Genomic DNA, 19,760 nt, shown 5'->3' with positions numbered 1-19,760 from the left:
AGGCTGGAGCTGCCCCTTTGCAGCGTCTCTGACCTCAACCTCCTGCTGTTCGTTCAGCCCCAAAACTGGCTTGGTCACTGCCCACCTCAGGGTATCTGCTGCTGTCCCTCACCTGGAATGCCGTTTCCCCGCATTCCTGCAGGGCCCACTCCCTCACCTCTCCCATCTTTGCTCAGATGCCACCTTCCCAGGTTCACCTCCCCCGACCTCCCTATTCAACGCCGCCACCTCCCTCGCTACCTCCTTTCCTATTCATTTTCCTCTATAGCGTTTACCTCTATAAACATTTCCTGTTTTATCTATTACATTCATGTAAACTCCATGGGTCCCCCGTCTGTTTGTTCACTGCTCTATCCCCAGTGCCTAGAATGTGACTGACACACAGTAGATCAAGAAATATTTGTTAAATGAAGTGGGGAAAAAAAATCCCACTAGGGATGAACACGGGAGATAGGGACGGATGTGTGGCTGGGCTTTCAAGGGTCTCAGGACGCGGTCCGCCTCTCACCACCCCCTACTCCGGACCCAGCCCACCGCTCTGCTACAGGTGGGGACCGGAGGGCCTGCCCCTCCCTACTCAGTGCCCACACCCCTAGGGCTGGGGTGGAGGCGGGGTCTGGAGCTCCCGGCGCTGCGGGACTGGAAGGGCCGAGCCTCCTCCCGGCGGGCGGGGGGCCGAGTGGGGAGGCCTCGCGGGGGAGGAGCTGGGAGAGGGGAGCGAGGAGGGCGGCGGGCGGGCGCGGGAAAAGGACGCGGAGGAGCCGCAGGGCGCTGGGAGGGGCGGGAGCGCGAAGGCGCGGCCCCGGGAACAGCCCCCGGGGTGGCGGGGCGGGCGGCGCCCGGAGCTAGGCCGGGGGTCGCGGCGGCGATGAAACGTCCACCGGCGGTGAGACGAGGCGCTGCGCCAGGAAGCAGGAGCCCGCACCTGCGTGGCCCGGGAGGGGTAAGCGCCGGGGCCCTCGCGCGGCTCGCAGTCCGGCCGCTGCGGCCGTCCCGGAGGAGCTGGGGCGGGGGGGCGCCCTCCCCAGGGCCTCCGTGACCGGGCGTCCCGCCTCCGGTGCCTTCGGACGGGCGGTGCGCGCGACGGGAAGTGGGTCCCGGAGGACCAGCGCGGCCCGTGGGTAGCGTCCGGGGGACACCGTCCCGAGCCCCGCGATAAAGGGCGGTCGAGGCAGCGCTTGGGGGCGGGTGCAGGGTCCCGGGTGCGTGTTCGGTGCCCCGCGGCTAAGCGAAATTTGGCGAGGCGGGAGGCGCGCCCCCAGGGTCGGGGGCTGCGACTCCCCCACGTGGCCCCGGGCGGCCCAGGGAAGGCGGGCGCTGCCCCCTGCCGGCCAGGTCGGGGTGCGGCGCAGCGCGGGGCCGCCCTTTTCTGCGGCGGAGTTGAAAGGGCGTCCAGTGTGGAGCCTCGGCTTCCAGACCCAAGCCCAGGCAGGCCCTGACTTGCTTTCTGACCTTGGTCAGGTCACTGCATCTTTTCGAACCTCAGTCTGCACATCTATCAAATGGAGGGGATGCTTCTCCCCCTCTGAAGGCTCCGTGGGAATACATGAGATGTATGGATGGATGCCTTTACAGACTGAAGTTCTGTACACATCCTAGCTGATCACTGTCAGAACTGCAAGCAATAAGAAATCTGCTTTATTGCAGATGAGGAGAGGGGAACTAAATCTTGCCCAAGGTCACACTGCTTGTAAGATAATACAAGACCAAAGTTCCCTGCCTCACCAGCTCTGGGGAAGTTCAAGGATTAAGAGCTGGGTCTCTCAGACTGGCTCTGTTAGCAAACCGGGCTCGGCTACTTACCACAGCCGTGTGACCTTGGGAAAGCCCTTAACCTCTTTGGGTCTTGGTTTCCTCCCATATAAAATGGGGAAAAGAATGGCACCTTGCAGGCTTGCTGTGCAAATTAGAGGGGGTCATTGCTCACACCTGGCCACCAACAACAGCTCAGTCATTAGTGGCCATCAGCAGCCTCCGGCATCTTCTAACTGTGCACACATTGTGGATCTGCGCTCTGCTCTGGACTACACGACTCTGGCCAGGGTCTCAGCGTTCCTCAGAAGGACATGGAGAGACCCTTTACTGACAGCAGCAAGCAAGGCCTCTTAGGCAGCTGGGCCTTCTCCAGCCTTTGGTCCTGTTCAACTGGTGGGGAGAAATGAGTGGTCTTTGTCATGGAGGCATCCAGAAAGCCAGGACCTGAGGGTGGTGTAGGAAGGATGGGGCTTGCTAGCTGGACATGACTCTTAGGACCGGGCCTTCTCTCCTCTCCACGGTGCTTGATACAGGGCCAGAAACACACAGATGCTTCCTCTGAGTTTTTCAGTTACCTGGCATAAATAATGAAGGTGGGTGGACTGTCGTCCCTTGTCTCCTAGGCTGCAGATGGATGACTGTCTTTTTTGGTGACAATGATGTGGATATGAGCAGCAATACACATTCTCAGACCTGGGAATTCCCAGGACCTGAGAGGTCCCTCTTATTGCACAGGTGGCTCCCATCTGAGGGCTGTAGAGGGGTAGAGGTCTGCTAAGGTCACCAGTGTCCTCAGGAGACACTGTTCAGTCTTTCACTTTCTCAGCAGCAGTTGGCACTGCTGACCACTCCTTTCCTCTGGAAATGCTGGCTTCTGGCTTCTGTAACTTAACACTGTCATATTTTCACTCCTTTGTCTCTGTTATTTCTGCAGGTCCGTCCTTTCTGCAGCCATTAGCTGCTCTGCTTTCCCAGGCCCTCCTCTCTGCTCCTGGTAGACATGGGTCCTGGCTGAGCTCATCCACCCCAGTGGCTTTAGTTACCACCTCTGTGCACATGACTCATACATGTACGTCTCCAGCCCACAGCTCTCCCCAGGCTGTGGACCTGTCTGCTTATTGTTAGCCAGACACAGTTCAAGGCCTGGGGGATATAGCAATGAGCTGGACAAAAGGTGCAGTGTTTGAAGGGAAGGTGGGGAGACAAGCAATATATAAACAAGTAGGACATACCAGAGAGGGGTTAAGTGCTCAAATGAGCATAAAGTAGGGTGATAGGACAGGGGATGAGAAGCTTTGCCAAAGAGGTGATGTTTAAGGGAGGCAGGTGTTAAGAGATGAGGTCTGTAAGTGGCTGGGGGTGGAGGCAGGTTATACCATGCCTTGTAGGCCGTGGTGAGGATTTTGGATTTTATCGTGATAATAAGACCCATTGGAGAGTTTCAAATAGGAGAGAGGGGATGCTGTTACTTCTCTGGGGCTCATTTGAGCCTTGCAAGAGGAGTTATTCTGTGTTGATTGTGATCTAGAGCTGCAGGCACTGGAGTGGGAAAAGAAGAGGTGGCTCCTCATGGAGCTTCCAGCTACAGGCAGTAAAAGGCACAAACCTGGAATCCGGTGGTTTAAAGAGGGAGAGCTTGCATCTGGTTGACCATAGAAGGCTTCCTGGAGGAACTGGCTTTTGGGAAGGACCTCAGAGAGCAGATTACAAGAGCTTGTGTGTGAAGGGGAAAGGGAAAGATTGCTTTCCCAGGAAGAGAGCGATCTGTCAGTCTGAGCCATGATACAAAAGCCCCAAATGTGTACAGAGAAGGGGAGAGACAGCACCTGTGGGGGAGCGAGAGAGGTCGGGCGAAGAGGGAGTATGGGCTGTTCACAGCATGGCCCTGGACCTGGCTGCTTACTTGCTGTCTGCCCTTGAGCCGATGGCATTACCTTTCTGATCCTCAGCTTCTCATAAAAGGGAAGTAACTAGTTAAATGCTGGAGAAGAGAGGGAAAGAGGGAGGATTTCAAGGGTTGGGATGGGTGAATAAGGACAGGATAATGTGTGCCAGGAAGGAAGCAGGAGGGGCTGATATGGATGACTCTTTTGAGTTTGGGGCCCTGAAGGGCCATCCAGGAGGGATGACCAAAGACATTTGGGGCCAGAGGCACAGAGAGGGATGCCAAAGGGAAAACTGTTAGTGTTCCTTGACTCATTCTTCGAGGAAATCGTTACTGAGCCATTGTAAATATTAAGCCCCAAACACAACTATGAACAAAACTGGGTCTCTGCTCCAGGCATGTTCATCTTGTGGGGAGAGAGCCACCATTACCAGACCTCAGGATACTAGCTGCTCAGTGTGAATCATAAACAGGAGGCACTGGTTGGCACAGAAGAGGGAGGCTGACCCCACTTGGGCAGAAGGCATGGACAAGTTTTATCAAAGAGGAGACAGCTGAATTGAGGGTAAAGTTGGAGTTGGACAGGTGGATGACAGGTACCCCACACAGGGCACTGGACTCCGTAACACACGTGTCCCCCCCATTCTGGATCATAAACCCAACAGGGAGATAGGCAGTCAGCAAATGAACTCCTCTAGGGGAGTCCAGTGTGATGTGTAATAAGACCAATGGGGCTGGAAGAAGGAGGGATCAGTTCCATCCCTAGGGTCCAGAGAGGGTGGAGAAGGTGAGAAGAAAGGCATCCTGGGTAGAGGGAATGGGCTATGCAAAGGCTCGGAGGAAGGAGACACAGTGTTTCTTCGGGAGGAGGTCTCAGCCACGCTGCAGGTGAGTGCAGGTGAGCAGGAGGGTGAGAGGAAAGGGCTGGTCGGTGTGGTCTCGGGGTAGGTAAGCAATAGGAAATGAAAAAGGATTTGGGGTGCAGGAGGGAAGGGCTCTTCAGTCCTATGGAATAGGTGTCATTGGCCCCAACTCCTCTTCACTTGCTGGTTGTCTTTGTCCTCCTGCACTCAGCCTCACAGCCACTTTCAGAGGGGATCTCAGGGTTGCAGCAGGTCACCTGCCCTCCTCCTTTCTCAGGGTGCCTTCACACTCCAACATCATCCTCCATCATGTCTGTGGTCCCAGGCTCCAGGAGGCTCTCCCCAGGGCCCTTCCTAGGGTCAACATCAGTGTTGCTCATGCCAACACGTGGTAGGCTTTAAGTAAGCAGCTATTGAATGGGTGAGGAAACAGGCTTAGAGAGGTTGAGAGACTTGCCCAAAGTCACAGAGCTAGCAAACGGCAGAGCTGGGAAGTGAATTCAGTCTACCTGACTGTAAAGCTTGTGCTCTTAATCATGGCCATATTGTGCATCCTAGTGGGGAAAACAGATGGTGAATAGCAGGTTTGGGTCCTGTAAACATTAACAAATTCAGTGTTTAGTTTCTAGGAAATGAATTCCTGTTGTTAGTACTCTGTTTATCCAGTCTGGAGAAGACAGCTTCTCCTCTGTCCTGAAAATGCTTTCACTCCATCACTCAAGTGCTCTCTGGGGATCCAGATGTGCAGCATCTGGTGGAGAGGGGCAGGTTGAGCTCTAGGGCCAGGGGATGCAGCCCTAAAGGCTTCTTGCAGAGTGCGGTCTTCCCTACCAGTCTGCTCCCAGGATTACTCCCCTAGTTTGGATATTCAGATGGGAGGTGGGATGCAGAGTTGAAAATGCCAAAAGCATATGGTGGGAAAGGGTGTGAGAGCCTCTGGATACTTCTGCCCTTAGTCTCAGGTTTCTGCTGCAAATAGGAGGCAGTGGACAGAGCACTGATGGAGTCTGAAGACTTGGTCATTGCCTGTACTTCACTGTGTGACCTTGGGCAAGTGCCTTACCCTCTCTGGGCCTCTGTCCCTGTCAGTACCATGAGGAAGTCAGACTGTGTGATTCCTGAGTCCTTCCTGTTCTTCCACTCTAAGATCCTTCTTAAATCTCAGGGCTGACATTACTGTTATGCGCTGCCCAACTCTGTGGTCCATGGAGCTGCAGCATCACCTGAGAGCTTGTCAGAAATGCAGAGTCCCAGGTGCTGCTCCAGACCTACAGAATCTGAATCTGCACTCTTCATAGGATCCCTAGGTAGTGCCTGTGCACGTTCAAGTGCGAGAAGCCACTGTGCATTTCCGCCCTTCCCGTTGGGCTGTGCTGGGGCCACTGCTCAGTGCTGACTGACGTCTGCGCCCCCTCCCAGCGGCAGAGAGGGGCCCACTCGGGTGGGGGTGGCAGAGCCTGGCATATATGAGGTACCCAGTAAAGATTGGTTGAATGTGTGCAGGCATCTGTGGGGTAAATACCTGTGGAATGAAGATGGAAGTGGAACTGACTTTACTCAGCACCTTTTATGAACAGTGGAGCGTGGTGTTGAGCAGCCCAGGTTCCAAGCCTAGATCTGCCGCGTCCTTGCTCTGGGGCCTTAGGCAAGCCATTTCTCGAGCCTCAATTCCCCACCCCTGGCAAATGAGAATAATAGTAATAGGACTGACTTCAGAGGGTGTGGTCAGACTTTAATGGGTTGATAGAGGAGACACACTTAAAACACTTCCCAGCACACAGTAAGCTCTTAATAATGTTGGTCATTACTTTACAACTACTACTATTCCAGCCTCTGCGCATGTAGCACCCTGTACTGTCCCAAGCCTTTTCCCTGGATTGCATTGGTTCTCTGAGGACAGAGTCCTAAGATGACCCGTAGGGGGCGATAACACCCCTGTTGAAACCACTGATTCTAGAGCAGCTCTGTCCTGGAGGTGGCTGTCGGGGTGGGGGGGGAATCGGTGAAAGGGATCAAGAGGTACAAACTTGTAGTTATAAAATAAATGTCACAGGGTTGAAAAGTACAGCATTGGGAATATAGTCCATAATATTGTAATAACTTTGGGGACAGATGGTAACCACACTTAATTGGGGTGAGCATTTCATAATGTATGTAACTGTGAGTCACTATATGTTGTGCGCCTGAAACTAATATCCTATGCCAACTATACATCGATTAAAAATAAAAAACTAAAAACAAAAAATAAGAAATATAAAGCAAGCCACAAATGTTTTAGAATTAGGAAATTTAGAGGAAACCATTATTAAAAAAAGAAAAAGTGAAATTAATTTCAGTTATGTGTTTTACTTACTCAGTATAGCCAAAATGTTATCATGTAACTGATACAGAAAGTTATTAAGATATTTTACATTATTATTTGAACTAAGTCTTTGAAGCCCGTTGTGTTTTACACTTACAGCTCATCTCACTGGCCACACTTGAAGCCCTCAGTGGCTACAATGTGGCCAGTAGTGGCTGTTCTAGAGTTTCTCAGCACTGGCTCTCAATCCCTGCTGTGCCACAACCGTGTGGCCTTGGGCAAGTCATTTTACCTCTCTGGACCTCAGTTTCTTCATGCAAAGGCCCTAAAAACAAGCTCCACCTGTCTCTGATTTCTTAAAGAGATCCAGATTGTCAGTGATGAAGATTGCCAGAGATCCTTACGGCCAGTGGTTTTCAATCCTGGCTGCACCTTAGAAACATGTGGAGAACTTTGAGAATTTATGGTACCTAGGCTCTACCCCTCAGAGGGGCAAGGGGGTAAGGCCTAGACATCTGTATTTTTAAAACAGCACCTGTATTATTACTTTTTAAGCTTCCCCAGGTGATTCTAATGCACAGCAAGAGAATATGTGATCTGGTCCAAACTTCTCATTTTCAAGGTGGAGGAATGAGACCCAGTACAGGAACTGGCTTATCTAAGGCCACAGAGAGTTTAGTGGCAGAACCAAACAAAAGCCCAGGGTTCCTACCTCTCAGTCTAACGTTCTCTTCTCAGGGCCCGTTCCTCATTGGTTCATGGAGCCGTTCATAAACATTTATTCATCTCTTGCTGTGAGCCAGGTGTCAGGGCTAAAAGGGGTCTGATCAGACATGGTCCTTGCACTCAGGGTATACTTACGGAGACAGTCCAGTGTGGTAAGAGCTGTGCTGGGGGGCATCCAGAAGAGGGGCACCTAACCCAGGCGGGGCGGGGGGAGGTTAGAGAAGGCTTCCTTAGGGGAGATACCAGACCTTAGTCCTGAAGGACTTGGAGTTAGGCAGCCAGAGGGCTGAGGAGAAGATACTTGCCAGGCAGAGGACACAGCAGGTTCAGAGCAGGAAACAGCACTGGAGTGGGTGTGGCAGCAGGGTGCTGGCAGAAAAACAAGCCAATCTGTGCTACTCAGTGCAAAGGTCACAGCCAGCTAGTTCAGGACATGATGCTCGAAATGTAAGTAAAGACCAGTTGGTGAAGGGCCTCTTAAACCAAGCTGTGGAGCTGGGACTTAATCCCAGGTGCATAGGGAGCCGCTAGAGGATTTTAAGGGAGTGATATGGTCAGACCTTATAGGTAAAAGGATGATGCCAGGTGTGATATGGTAAGAGACTGGAGAGGGGGCAAGAGTGGAGGCAGGGAGACCATTTAAGCCATTGAAGATGGTGGCTGAAACAGAACAGTGGTGGCATGGCTAGAGAAGGGAGAAAAGAGCCAAGGCAGTTAAGTGTCAGCAGTAGAACTGATACAATTCAGTGATTCAGGGAACAAGGGGAGGGTTTATCAGTCAGTTATTGCTGTGTAACAAGCCAGCCTCAATTTTGTGGATTAAAACAATGATACTTATTACTACAATTCATTCACCTGGAGGTTGGCTGTTTTAATCTGAAATTGGCTGGGCATTTCTTCTGATCTTAGCTGACCTCACACATGCACCTGCCAGGCGGCTGAGGAGCTCTGTTCTACCTGGGTGTGCCTGAGGCAGCTGGCTGCAGGAGCTGTGCTCTGCTCTGCTCTGCTCTGTGTGTCTTTGTCTCCTCTAGGAACCAGCGAGCTAAACCACACATGTTCTCATTGCAGTGGCAGAACACATGCCGAAACACGCACCACCTCTTGCAGACTACATCTGGAACTGGCTCACTGTCACTTCTGCTCCTTCTGGTGGCCATAGCTAGTCTTTGCTGGACCCAGCATTGAGGGGCAAAGAAATGTACACCTGTTTTTGGTAGGGGAAGGTAGAGGCAGCATGGGGCTGTGGATGGACTCTGCTGAGCTGGGAGGGAGGCTGGACTTTGCTGTGTAGTCTTGGGCAAGTCACTCACCTCTCAGGGCAGCAGCAATCTCAGCTGATTAGATTTGGTTATGTCTTTCAAAACTTCCTTCTAAGTCACATTTGCCATAGATGGACTGTAAATTGTAACTAACTATAGTTTATGGAGCATTTACTATATGGTTGCTGCTTCCCATTCAGCCCACTCAAACATGACAACAGTTTGAGTTTGGTGGTGTGCTAATTCCCATTTTCCATGTGAAGAAACCAAGTTCACAGAGGTTCAGTGACAAGCCCAGGATCTCCCTTTGATCAGCAGCCTGGTGCCCAAGATTCTTAGGCGCTTAGTCACTAAACCGCTACTTTTTTGGGGTAAACTTTTCATAGAAATAAAAATATCGAAAAACAAGTGTCCAGCCTGACGAATTTCCACAAAGTGAACACACCTGGCTCAAGGAACAGACCACAACCTCCATCCCCTCATGCTGCCCCCCAGTCACTGCATCCCCTCCCCTGAAGGGCAGCCACTAGCATGACTCCCATCGGTATAGGTAGGTTCTGCCTGTTCTTGAACTTTGTGAAGATTGAATCACATGTGGTGGTGGAATGCTGAGCTCCTTCTGTTCCACATTGTGTCCTGGAGCTTCGTCCTTGTGCTTGTGTGTAGGGGGGGGCTGGGTGCATTCTCACTGATGCACAGGGCTCTGCCACAGTTTACCCATTCTGCTGCTGATGTCTGCCTAGGTTGCTCTCGGTTTGTGGTTCTTTGTGGTTCAGTTCTTGCCCAGGTCTTTTGGTGGCACACGTACATGTTTTTGCTGGCTATATAGCTGGGAGTGGGAATTTGGGGTCAGAGGTATGGCAACTTTTTGTTTTCTACATTTTCCAGATTTTTTAATTAGAGAAACTGAGGTAAGAGATTGATGTGCTCAAGATACTGACTAGATGCCAAAACTTGAACTCAGATACAATCATACAGATACACAGACACACATACTCATGTTAAAAATTTCAGTTTTCCCTACATATATTAGTTCATGCGCATGACACCCGTGAGTTGGACTTGATGCCCTGATTTTACAGAGGAGAAAACTGAGGCCTTGGGAGGAGAGAGAATGTCCTGTGCAGGAGAGAGAATGAGATGAAGTAACAGCTGTGGCTGCAGTTTGTAAAATGTAAAGCACTCTTCAGATTCATGGAGAATCACTTCCCCATCTCATCTGTACCACCCAGCTTCTGGAGAAAGAACAGACACAAATTCCTCTGTGGGAGATTTATTTTATGCAACAAATCTTGATCACAGAGCCTTGTCTTTTTTCTTCTAAAAGGCCGAGACTGGCTTCTGAGCACACATTAAACCCCTACATCCTCTTGGTTTCTGGCAAGTCTTTATGAGTCACTTAGCTAAAATAAAGGTGCTTTGGAAAGGGGAAGTGACTGATCTTCCGGCAAGTGAATGAGCCTTGGGGAAGAAGCCTTAGTTAAAAGTGACCGAAAGGATGCCTGCTGTGGACCAGCCCCTGTGCCGGGCATGTTACTCCTCCTTTGCTGAATCTGTGGAGCCGTTCTGGGAGAAAGGTGCTGTTACCCCAATTTACAGATGAAGAAGAAAAGCCAGGAGGTGAAATGACTTGCCTCGACCCCCAGTAGGTGTTGTTTGGTGGGAAGGAATGGAAAATCTTCTGCATTACTATTTCTCGGGGCCTGCTGTGCCCATTTTAACTGGCTCAACTAGGAAAACGCAAGTTGGTACAAATGAACTTTCCTGGTTACAAAGGTTGCTCAAGGACATCCGAGGATAGGAAAGAGTATCGCCGGGCTGGAAGGCTCCCTCCTCCTCCTCTCCTAGGGCAGGTGCTTGCCCTCTCTTTCTGCTTCTTTCTCTGCACTATTCTCTGCCTCTCTATTCTAACCTCTTTTCTTTGACTTATGACTTTTTTCCTCCCTCCAAATTTGTCCTGATGCTCAGGTCAGTCATGCCGGTGGCCAGACTCAAGGATCCTCAGTTTTCAGGTTGCTCACCCTTCAGCATCTGTCTGCCTGGCTGCTCACAGTCCCTGTTCTAAATTCCCAAGAGACAATCTGCTTGGCTCATTTTTGGTCACATGGCCACCCTGGTCCAAGCAGCTGTAGTCAGAGGCGGTCCATGGGACCATTTGGAATTGGGACCCAGGTCTGTCTGCCTGTTTATCCCCTCCATCCCTCTGCAGAGATGCTCAAGCCGGGGATGCGTGGTGTGGCTGGAGTCTGCACGATGTGGCCCACAGGGGAGACACTGCTGGGGCAGAGGAGGCTGAGGAAGGTCCTTGCTGCTGCGATGATGGCTCCCAAGAGTGTGGTGGGCACGCAGGAGCCCCCTGGTGTGGCTGGTAGTTCTGCCGAAAATGGGCAGCGATGCTTTGTTTCTGGCGAGGGAAGAGCCCTTGTTGCCCGGAGACCTGAATATGGTTGGACACATCATAGAGAAACCAGAGGTCATCCTTTACTATTTTGGGCATTTGAATCCATGATCTTACCGGTTCTCCCCCACCTCCTGTGAGGTAGGGTTATCATCTCTACCACTGAGGCTGTGCAGGCCTGGAGAACTTAAGTGACTTCCCCAGTGGCCATAGCAAGAAAGTGGAGCAATGAGAATCGGGACTCAATCCACCTGACTTACAATGTATGCTTATAGCCGCTGCCGCCATCTCTGTTACCATCGTGACAGGTGTTCAGGGCTCCGCAATTTACAGCAGTCCCTTATGCAATCTTACCAGAATGACTAAATGTCCCTCCGGGGCAGCAGAGCCATGCTTATGTTCTCATTTTACCAAGGAAGAAACTAAGGGTCAGAGGGAAGTCGTGACTTGCCCTTGGTTACCTGCTGGTCAGTGGCAGAGATGCACCCAGAACCCAGATCTTCAGGACTCAAATAGATCAATAGGTATTAATGTATCAGTGTTATTACTGATAGTGTGGTTCTGTTTTTTTAATGTACAAAATTAATTAAGAAAAATTACAAATATATCATTCCATACAAAAGAGTGTGTGTGTGTATATATATAATTAATATACATATAGTCCAAGAATAATATTAAACATCCATGTACTCACCACTACCTTAAGAAGCAGAACATCACTGATGCCTTTAAAACCCCTCCGCGATGATATTCATGTATCCTTTCCCCTCCAGGGGTAACTACTATCCTGAATTTTGTATCTAATGTTTCCTTGCTTTTCTTTATGGCTTCACCACATATATTTTTTTGGCAAAAGAGTTTGTTTCTTGTTACATGTTTTTGACTTTGGCACTCAGCATTACATTCATGAGAATCACCCACTGATGCGTGCAGCTCGGGTGTCCTCAGTTCTGCCTCTACGGCACTCCCTTGCAGGAATGTGGCACATTCTACCCTTCTGCTTTTGATGAGAGCTGGCTCTGGACCTGGTTTTCCACTTCCAGCTGGGTGACTTGGGCAGGTGACTGCACCTCTCTGAGCATGGTGGGCTTATTTGTAAGTTGGGGATCACATTGCCCACTTCCCAGGGGGTGACTCTTAGCCCCAGGGCTAGCTCAGGGCCTGGAACATAGCAGGAGCTCCACGAAAGGTATTCTACTTGGGCGGCTTCTAGTTGTTTGCTATTACAGGCAATGCTACTGTGACCATTCTCGCTCCTGTCTGCTGGGGAACTCATAGGAGAGTTTCTGTGTCATGTCTACCTGGGAGTGAAATGACTGGGTCATGAGGTAATCATTACATCTTTAGCTTTATGAGAAAAGACTATAATGAGTTTTATACTATCCTCCAATTTATCCTCTACTAGCAGTAGGTGACAATTCCTATTACTCCACATCCTTATCAAATAGCACGACAAGATAAGATTTAAAATTTTCTACCTGTGCTGGGTGAAAATGGTATGTCATTGTTGTTTTCATTTGCATTTTTTTTTTTTTTTTTTGGAGTGTGATGGGAGAGAGGTAATTGCTTATAGAGCTGCGGTCTGGATCTCCAAAGGCAGCTGGATATTATAGGAAATTCCCTCAACTTTGTTCAGGATGGGTTAGGACAGCAGGAGGGAGAGGAGGGAGAAGGGCTCAGAATCATGTGGCTTCCGGCAAAGTTCCAGCCCAGCATTCCTGCCCAAGGCGATCCTCACTGTCTTTCCCCAGAAGTCACTCATTAGCCTCTCAGGCCCGCCTGAGCCCACGCCTTTCACTCAGTGAGGTCATTGGAATGCCTGGAACCCAAGGAGTGACCGCATGGGTTTGTGAAGCAAGCACCCAGCCGCCTGTGAGAAAAGACGGCACCTTACTCACCCAGACTGTCTGCAAGGAAGAAAATTCCAAACAGTCCAACCCAACTTCACATTTTCCACGTGAACCGAAGTGGGAGGAAAACGTCAGCCAAAGGCTTTTGATATGGAGCAGCGGGCGAGGCGGAGTAGGAGGGTCCTCATTCCCACTATCACGTGGGAGCCCAAACCAGCTTCTCTCCTGGCGGCGCATGTGCCTTAGAAGGCTTTCCTTGCAGAATCTAGGCAGTGTGGAGAGGGGTGGAAATTTTGAGAGCTGGCTCTGGACCTGGTTTTCCACTTCCAGCTGGGTGACTTGGGCAGGTGACTGCACCTCTCTGAGCGTGGTGGGCTTATTTGTAAGTTGGGGACCATATTGCCCACTTCCCAGGGGGTGACTCTTAGCCCCAGGGCTAGCTCAGGGCCTGGAACATAGCAGGAGTTCCACAAAAGGTATTATAATTATATCCTTCCAACTTTGGGAGTGTTCTGGAGCAGGTGGCTTAAGATTGGTTTTCTTAAATTGAGCCTGTTTTCCCTCCTCTAGGCAGATTCGCTTTTAAAGATGAAGCATCCACACATTTGAGGAGTGGGAGGGAAACTGCCACATTGCAGTTTAGCTTCTAAAAGCTTTCAAAATCAGTCAATGCACAGAGACTAAATCTTGACTCTTCTCGGTGTTTTACTGGGTTTTAAAGGCTGGCCTTGCCAGGAGCTGTGGAAGGTCCACAGCAGTCCTAGAAAGCAGGCAGGGTGGCCAGTGTATGGGGGAAGAAATCTAAGACTCAGAAGGCGTAAGGGACTTGCCCAAGGTCACACAGGAAGGCTGGTATAGAGCAGGGAGTAGAGCCCAGGTTGTCCTGGGCCAAGCCACGCTCTCCGATACCAGCTGCTCCTCCCGCTGGGGCCAGCCGCCTCCTGCGCCTTATCTCCTACCCTGTCTCTGCTCTCTGTGCTCCAACCCACTGGTGTTTTTCTGTCCTCTGACCATGCCTTAAACTTTCTGACCTCTAGGACTTTGCTCTTGCCTTTCTAGCCACTAGGAAAGCCATCCCTCGGACTTGGATGGGTGAAACCCTTCTGTATGTAGCCACCTGATACAGCAATATGAGGCCCTTAAGAAGGATGTTGCGCGAGTGACTGATGGGACATTATTCGAAATACATTAAGCTGAAAAGCGTACACACAATGAAATAAACTCATACATAATTATAATGATCACTTTTTTTTAAAAGTGTGTATATATAAATTCTGCGTTGCCACCTCCATCCCAGGGTTCTTAAAGCTACGTGTTTGCTTCCCCTGCCAGGTTGTGAATGCTCCCAGGGCAGGGCCTGTTTGCTAAGTTGACCTGGAAGAAATAAAATGAATCACAGGGATTCCTAGTGGCGCTGTGGCATTCTACACAAGGCAGGGGGAGAGACGGCAGGCATGTGGATAGGGCTATGTGATTTTGGCACCCTTCTTGCCATCCCCACATACCCAGGGACTGCCTGCCAGGCCCCACAGACATCAGCTGGGGTCATGCCAGAGGTGGATCTGCACACACTGCCCTCTGGATTACCTCACCGCGCCAAGCCCATGTCCTAAATACTAAAGCCTGGCTTCAAGGCCAGAGGCACACAGAGGAGAAAGTGTGTCTTCAAGAACTTTTTGTGACTACATTTCCAGTTTCCATTTGGAAAGCCCAGTGGATTTTCTGGATTTAAACTTTCACAATGAAAAATACTCAGGGTTTTAATTTTGCAATTAATTTCTTTGCTTATCACAAAGGTGTTTCTGTTTTGGCTTTGTTTTGTTTTGAAAATCATCAATGCTCATTCTAGGAAATTTGGAAAGTTCATATGAAATTAACAGAAGAAAAGTCACCTCCTCCTCCCCAACTGCTAGAGAAATACATTGTAAAAATTTGGAGTTTCCATGGTGGCCTTTTTTATTTTTTACTGTGCCCAGAGTTATTTTGTTTAGTTTCCATTGTTGCTGAATAAACAGAATGATGATTTCTGATTCACAATTTACAGAGCTGATTTCATGGATTTTTAATAAGCTTGCCAATGCTTCCAACAGCCATGTCCCCTCTGGGAATTGTCGGGGGTGGGACACATTGCCCTCTCCTGTGTTCTCCTGACACTTTTAAGAATACCAGTTTCACTGCATCATTACCAGCACAGAGCAGTATCCTTTTAACCTTCTAGTTAGTCTCAAGTGTCTAAACTGTCCTTGTGGAACCTAACTCTTTTACTTTTTCTCTTTTTTAAACCCCAGAGCTTCTGAACATGTGCCCTTCTCAATGAACCCACAGTGATCCATTTGTTTTGCCTTCTCCCAGCTCATGCATTCTTCAAGTCTTGGTAACTGCAACGTTTTGTCTGTTCAGGCTCCAAATGATCAGTGAAACAGGAACCAAAGTTAAGTGCCTCATGATGCATCAAAACGAACCTGGGAAAACTATGAGCTATTGACTGGACTGCCTCTCTGAATCAGCTGGTACTTTCTGTCTCTAGTTTAAGAGCTCCCCAAAGGCAACTTGAAATCCAGAAACTTCTCAGAATAGGATGGGGAAATTCTGAAGTTCTCCTGAAACACATTTATCTCTCAAGCTATGGAAGGAGTCAACGTCTAGAATCCCAGACCACTGCCTGGAGTGGTGTGATATCCTAATAGATGTTTGACAAATGGTGCCTGTGTCCACAGGGCTTGACCATTTGCTGGATGGAGTTCCAGAATGGTGAGATATCTTGGGATTCATCTGGTTTAGGAAAGACCTTTAACGACCAGCTGCTAGTCACCTCAAGGTTCTTTGAGTAGTCAAGTCTTCAGGTCTTCTCAGTATGGTCTGTTCTGATGGATGGCTCCCACCAGCGTGAAAGAGAAGGGTGACCTTGTTTTGTGGGTAGGTCAACTGGGAAAGAAGGAGCTGTGTTGTGGTAAAGCCGGTGGGAAGAGAGAGCCACCAAGAATGTCCCCACTAAACCAGTCAGTGGAAGACCTTCTCCAGGAGACCTCCAACAGATCCTGGAATGCCACTGAGACCCCAGAGGCTTGGGATCCAGGGATCCTCCAGGCTCTCAAGATTTCTCTTGCTGTGGTCCTTTCCATCATCACGCTGGCCACCGTGCTTTCTAATGCCTTCGTGCTTACTACCATCTTCCTCACCAGGAAGCTCCACACTCCGGCCAACTATCTCATCGGCTCTCTGGCCATGACTGACCTCTTAGTTTCCATCTTGGTCATGCCCGTCAGCATTGCATATACCACCACCCACACCTGGAGCTTTGGTCAAATCCTGTGTGACATCTGGCTGTCTTCTGACATCACGTGCTGCACGGCCTCCATCCTGCATCTCTGTGTCATTGCTCTGGACAGGTACTGGGCCATCACCGATGCCCTGGAGTACAGTAAACGCCGGACAGCAGGCCACGCGGCTGCCATGATTGCCATTGTCTGGACCATCTCCATCTGCATCTCCATCCCGCCACTCTTCTGGCGGCAGGCCAGAGCTCATGAGGAGATGTCGGACTGCCTGGTGAACACGTCGCAGATCTCCTACACCATCTACTCCACCTGCGGCGCCTTCTACATCCCGTCTGTGTTGCTTATCATTCTCTATGGCCGGATCTACCTGGCTGCTAGGAACCGAATCCTGAATCCGCCCTCGCTCTACGGGAAGCGCTTCACCACAGCCCATCTCATCGCCGGCTCTGCGGGGTCCTCGCTCTGCTCCCTCAACCCCAGCCTTCACGAGGGGCACTCCCATTCGGCCGGCTCCCCTCTCTTTTTCAACCACGTGAAAGTCAAGCTCGCTGACAGTGTCCTGGAGCGCAAGAGGATTTCTGCTGCTCGAGAAAGGAAAGCCACTAAAACCCTGGGCATCATCCTGGGCGCCTTTATCATCTGCTGGCTGCCCTTCTTCGTTGCCTCTCTGGTCCTCCCCCTCTGCCGGGACTCCTGCTGGATCCACCCAGCCCTCTTTGACTTTTTCACCTGGCTCGGTTATTTAAACTCCCTCATCAATCCAATAATCTATACCGTGTTTAACGAAGAGTTTCGGCAAGCGTTTCAGAAAGTTGTCCATTTCCGGAAAGCCGCCTAGTCCTATTCAGTGGCGACTCTTGTCATCTTTTGTCTCCTATAACTCGACTGAAATGGTCCTTTTTATTTTTTCCTGGGATTTGGGTTAATCCTGATGTCTTGGGCTGTGGTTCAGTCAACAGAATCATTCAGAATTCTTTTTCCTGTTGTCTTCTTGACTTCTGAGCCACCGGAAGCGGGGCAGCTGTGTGGAAAGGGCAAGACTGAAGATCTCACTTAGCATATTTTCACAGTTCATCCATATTGGAAGAAATTGACCCACAGGATTCCCTGTTGATGCAATTCAGGAGGGAAGCTGTCTGACTGTAGAAAGACTACTCTCAAAGAGGAGGCTTTCTGGTCCTTAAGTTTCGTGTGGAGCTCAAAGACAAGATAAATGACCTGAGTTGAAAGAGAATTTGGAGTCAGAACGGAGGGGTCTCTATTCCAGGTGGCACCTTGATTGGAAAATAACACCCAGGGATTTCTAATACTGAGTCCTCTTTAGATCGAATCTCTCCCGCTTGTTCATGGGGAGAGATTCAGTATTTGAGGTGCCGGGGATATAGACTGACAGAGAGAGCTGCAGAAGCAGGGGGCAGGGGAGTGGGATGGCTGGAACCAGATCAGCTACCTTGTACCCTTCCTCCTTCCCCAGCTTCTTTGCACTATCTTAACGTTCTGAAATTAAAACCCACAATCACCCCCATTGAAGTATATTGGCAGACTCTGGAGCCACCAAGCTTTGAGTGGAATGCTATTCTGAACCTTGTTTTCTGAATTATTTTTTTATATTCTGTTCTCTTCAGAGATCTTAAGATGTTGAGTCTTGTCAAATAAAAAGCATGAGACATCATGATCAGTAAAGTCTTTGGGTAATTTCCATCCCCCTCTTCCTGGATATAGAAACCTTCCAGTTCATCTGCAGTCTTCAGTATTTACTGGGCACCTACCACATGCCAGGCCCTGAGCCAGAGTCCTGCCATTTGTTTCTCACCAGAGCCGTATAACAATGAATGTCAATATAACAGGATGGTTAAAGCCAAGGACCTGATGCCTCAGTTCAAATCCAAGTACTATCAGTTTCTAGCTGGTTGACCTTGGACATATTTTTTAGTCTTTTTTTTTTTACCTCACTTCCCCTGAGCTGTAAAATGGGGATAATAATAAGTATGTTATTCTATAAAAGTAATAGCCACTATTTGAGTGCCTACAATGCCCCTTGCACACATTTTCATGTTTGTCCTTCAACGTCTTTTTTATAGATGCAGTAAAGAAACTTGCCTGTTAGGGAAGGTTTCCTAAAGAGGCTAAGGAAGGTGAGATGGGATGAGGTTTCTTGGGGGAGATGGAGCAGAGCAAGGAAGGTAGGGAAAGTTGTGGCAGGTAGGGAAAAGAGCAGGAACAGAGCCTGGGAGGCCTGTAATGCTCAGCGGGGTCACAGTACGGGGAGAAGATGAGGGTCAGCAATATGGGATGTCAGAAAGGGAAAGGAAAAGAGGGATGCCAGAACTGGGGGGGGGGCAGCCAGAGAAGTCTTGTGTGACCTTGAAGTTTCTGCTGGACATCTCACAGTGTGGTCCCTGGACCATCTGTATTAGCATCTTCCAGGGAGCTTGCAAACATTGGATTCCTGTCACCAACTCAGACCCACTAAATCGGATCTCTGGCAGTGAGGCCCGGGAATCTGTGCTTTAAATAAGCCTCTTTCTCACATATTGCACTAGTTGATCTCTAGGCCTGTGAACTTTGGGATCTACTGTGTTAGTGTCTTGCTCCCCCTGTGAGGCCCCTGCCTGAGCCCAGGAACACCTCTCAGTGTGCTCATTGTTCTCCTCTGCACCTGGCGTGCCCTTTCCTTCCTACTCTTAAGGCTGTGTTGTTCTGTATCTCCTCCACCTTGCTTTGGGCCATCTTCCTGACCTGGGAAAGATCAGCAATTCAGAGACTGGTTAGGGAACTATGTACAGTATGTCTCAGTGGTTAAGACTATAGGCTTTGAAGTCAGAAACACCCAGAATTGAGTCCCAATTCTGCCTTTTATCAGCTGTGTGACCTAGGGCAAGTCACATAACCTCTTTGTGCTCCAGTTTCTTCATGTGTTAAGTGGGGTTGTCATTATCTAAGGCATAGGATTTTTGTGAAGATTAAATGAGGTAGTAATTGTAAAATGCTTTGCATAGTGCCTGGCACATAAGTACTCAGTAAAATGCTGTCTGTTACTCTTTGAGAGCTTTGAGTCAACTACAAAAGCTCAAATATCACCTCCTCAGAGGCCTTCCTGACTCTCTAGGACAAAGATTGGTAAACCTTTTAAAACCAGCTTTATTGAGATATAATTTATACAACCATATACTTCAAGGGTGCAATTCAGTATCTTTTAGTGTATTTGCAGTTGTGTAACTTTGACCACAATCAATTTCCATCACCCCAGAAAGAAACTGCACCCTTTAGCCGGCACTGCCCAGGCTCCATAGCCTTAGGCAATCGCTCATCTGCGCTCTGTCTCTATATATTTTCTGTTCTGTTTACTTCATACAAATGGAATAATACACTGTGAGGTCCCTTATGGCCACTGCTTTCATTTAGCGTAGAGTCTTCACGGTTGCCCCGTGTTGTAACAGG

The 19,760-nt window shown here is 49.6% G+C and overlaps 1 protein-coding gene across 1 annotated transcript; it reads left to right on the top strand.

Annotated features, from left to right (window-relative positions):
- The first annotated feature begins 754 nt into the window (after positions 1–754).
- HTR1D (5-hydroxytryptamine receptor 1D) lies at positions 755–18,071 on the top strand. Its single transcript, XM_036914646.2, has 2 exons — positions 755–943; positions 15,330–18,071. Exon 2 carries the CDS (start codon positions 15,913–15,915, stop codon positions 17,155–17,157), a length of 1,245 nt encoding a protein of 414 aa, XP_036770541.1. The 5' UTR covers positions 755–943; positions 15,330–15,912; the 3' UTR covers positions 17,158–18,071.
- Positions 18,072–19,760: the final 1,689 nt, after the last annotated feature.

The sequence above is a fragment of the Manis pentadactyla genome, chromosome 4, assembly GCF_030020395.1.
Source record: "Manis pentadactyla isolate mManPen7 chromosome 4, mManPen7.hap1, whole genome shotgun sequence".
NCBI classification, from domain to species: Eukaryota; Metazoa; Chordata; class Mammalia; order Pholidota; family Manidae; genus Manis; species Manis pentadactyla.
This window is presented reverse-complemented; position numbering and strand designations above follow the sequence as displayed.

Coding starts and splice junctions, on each gene's coding strand:
- HTR1D (XM_036914646.2), top strand. CDS start 15,913: ATGGCTCCCACCAGCGTGAAAGAGAAGGGTGACCTTGTTTTGTGGGTA.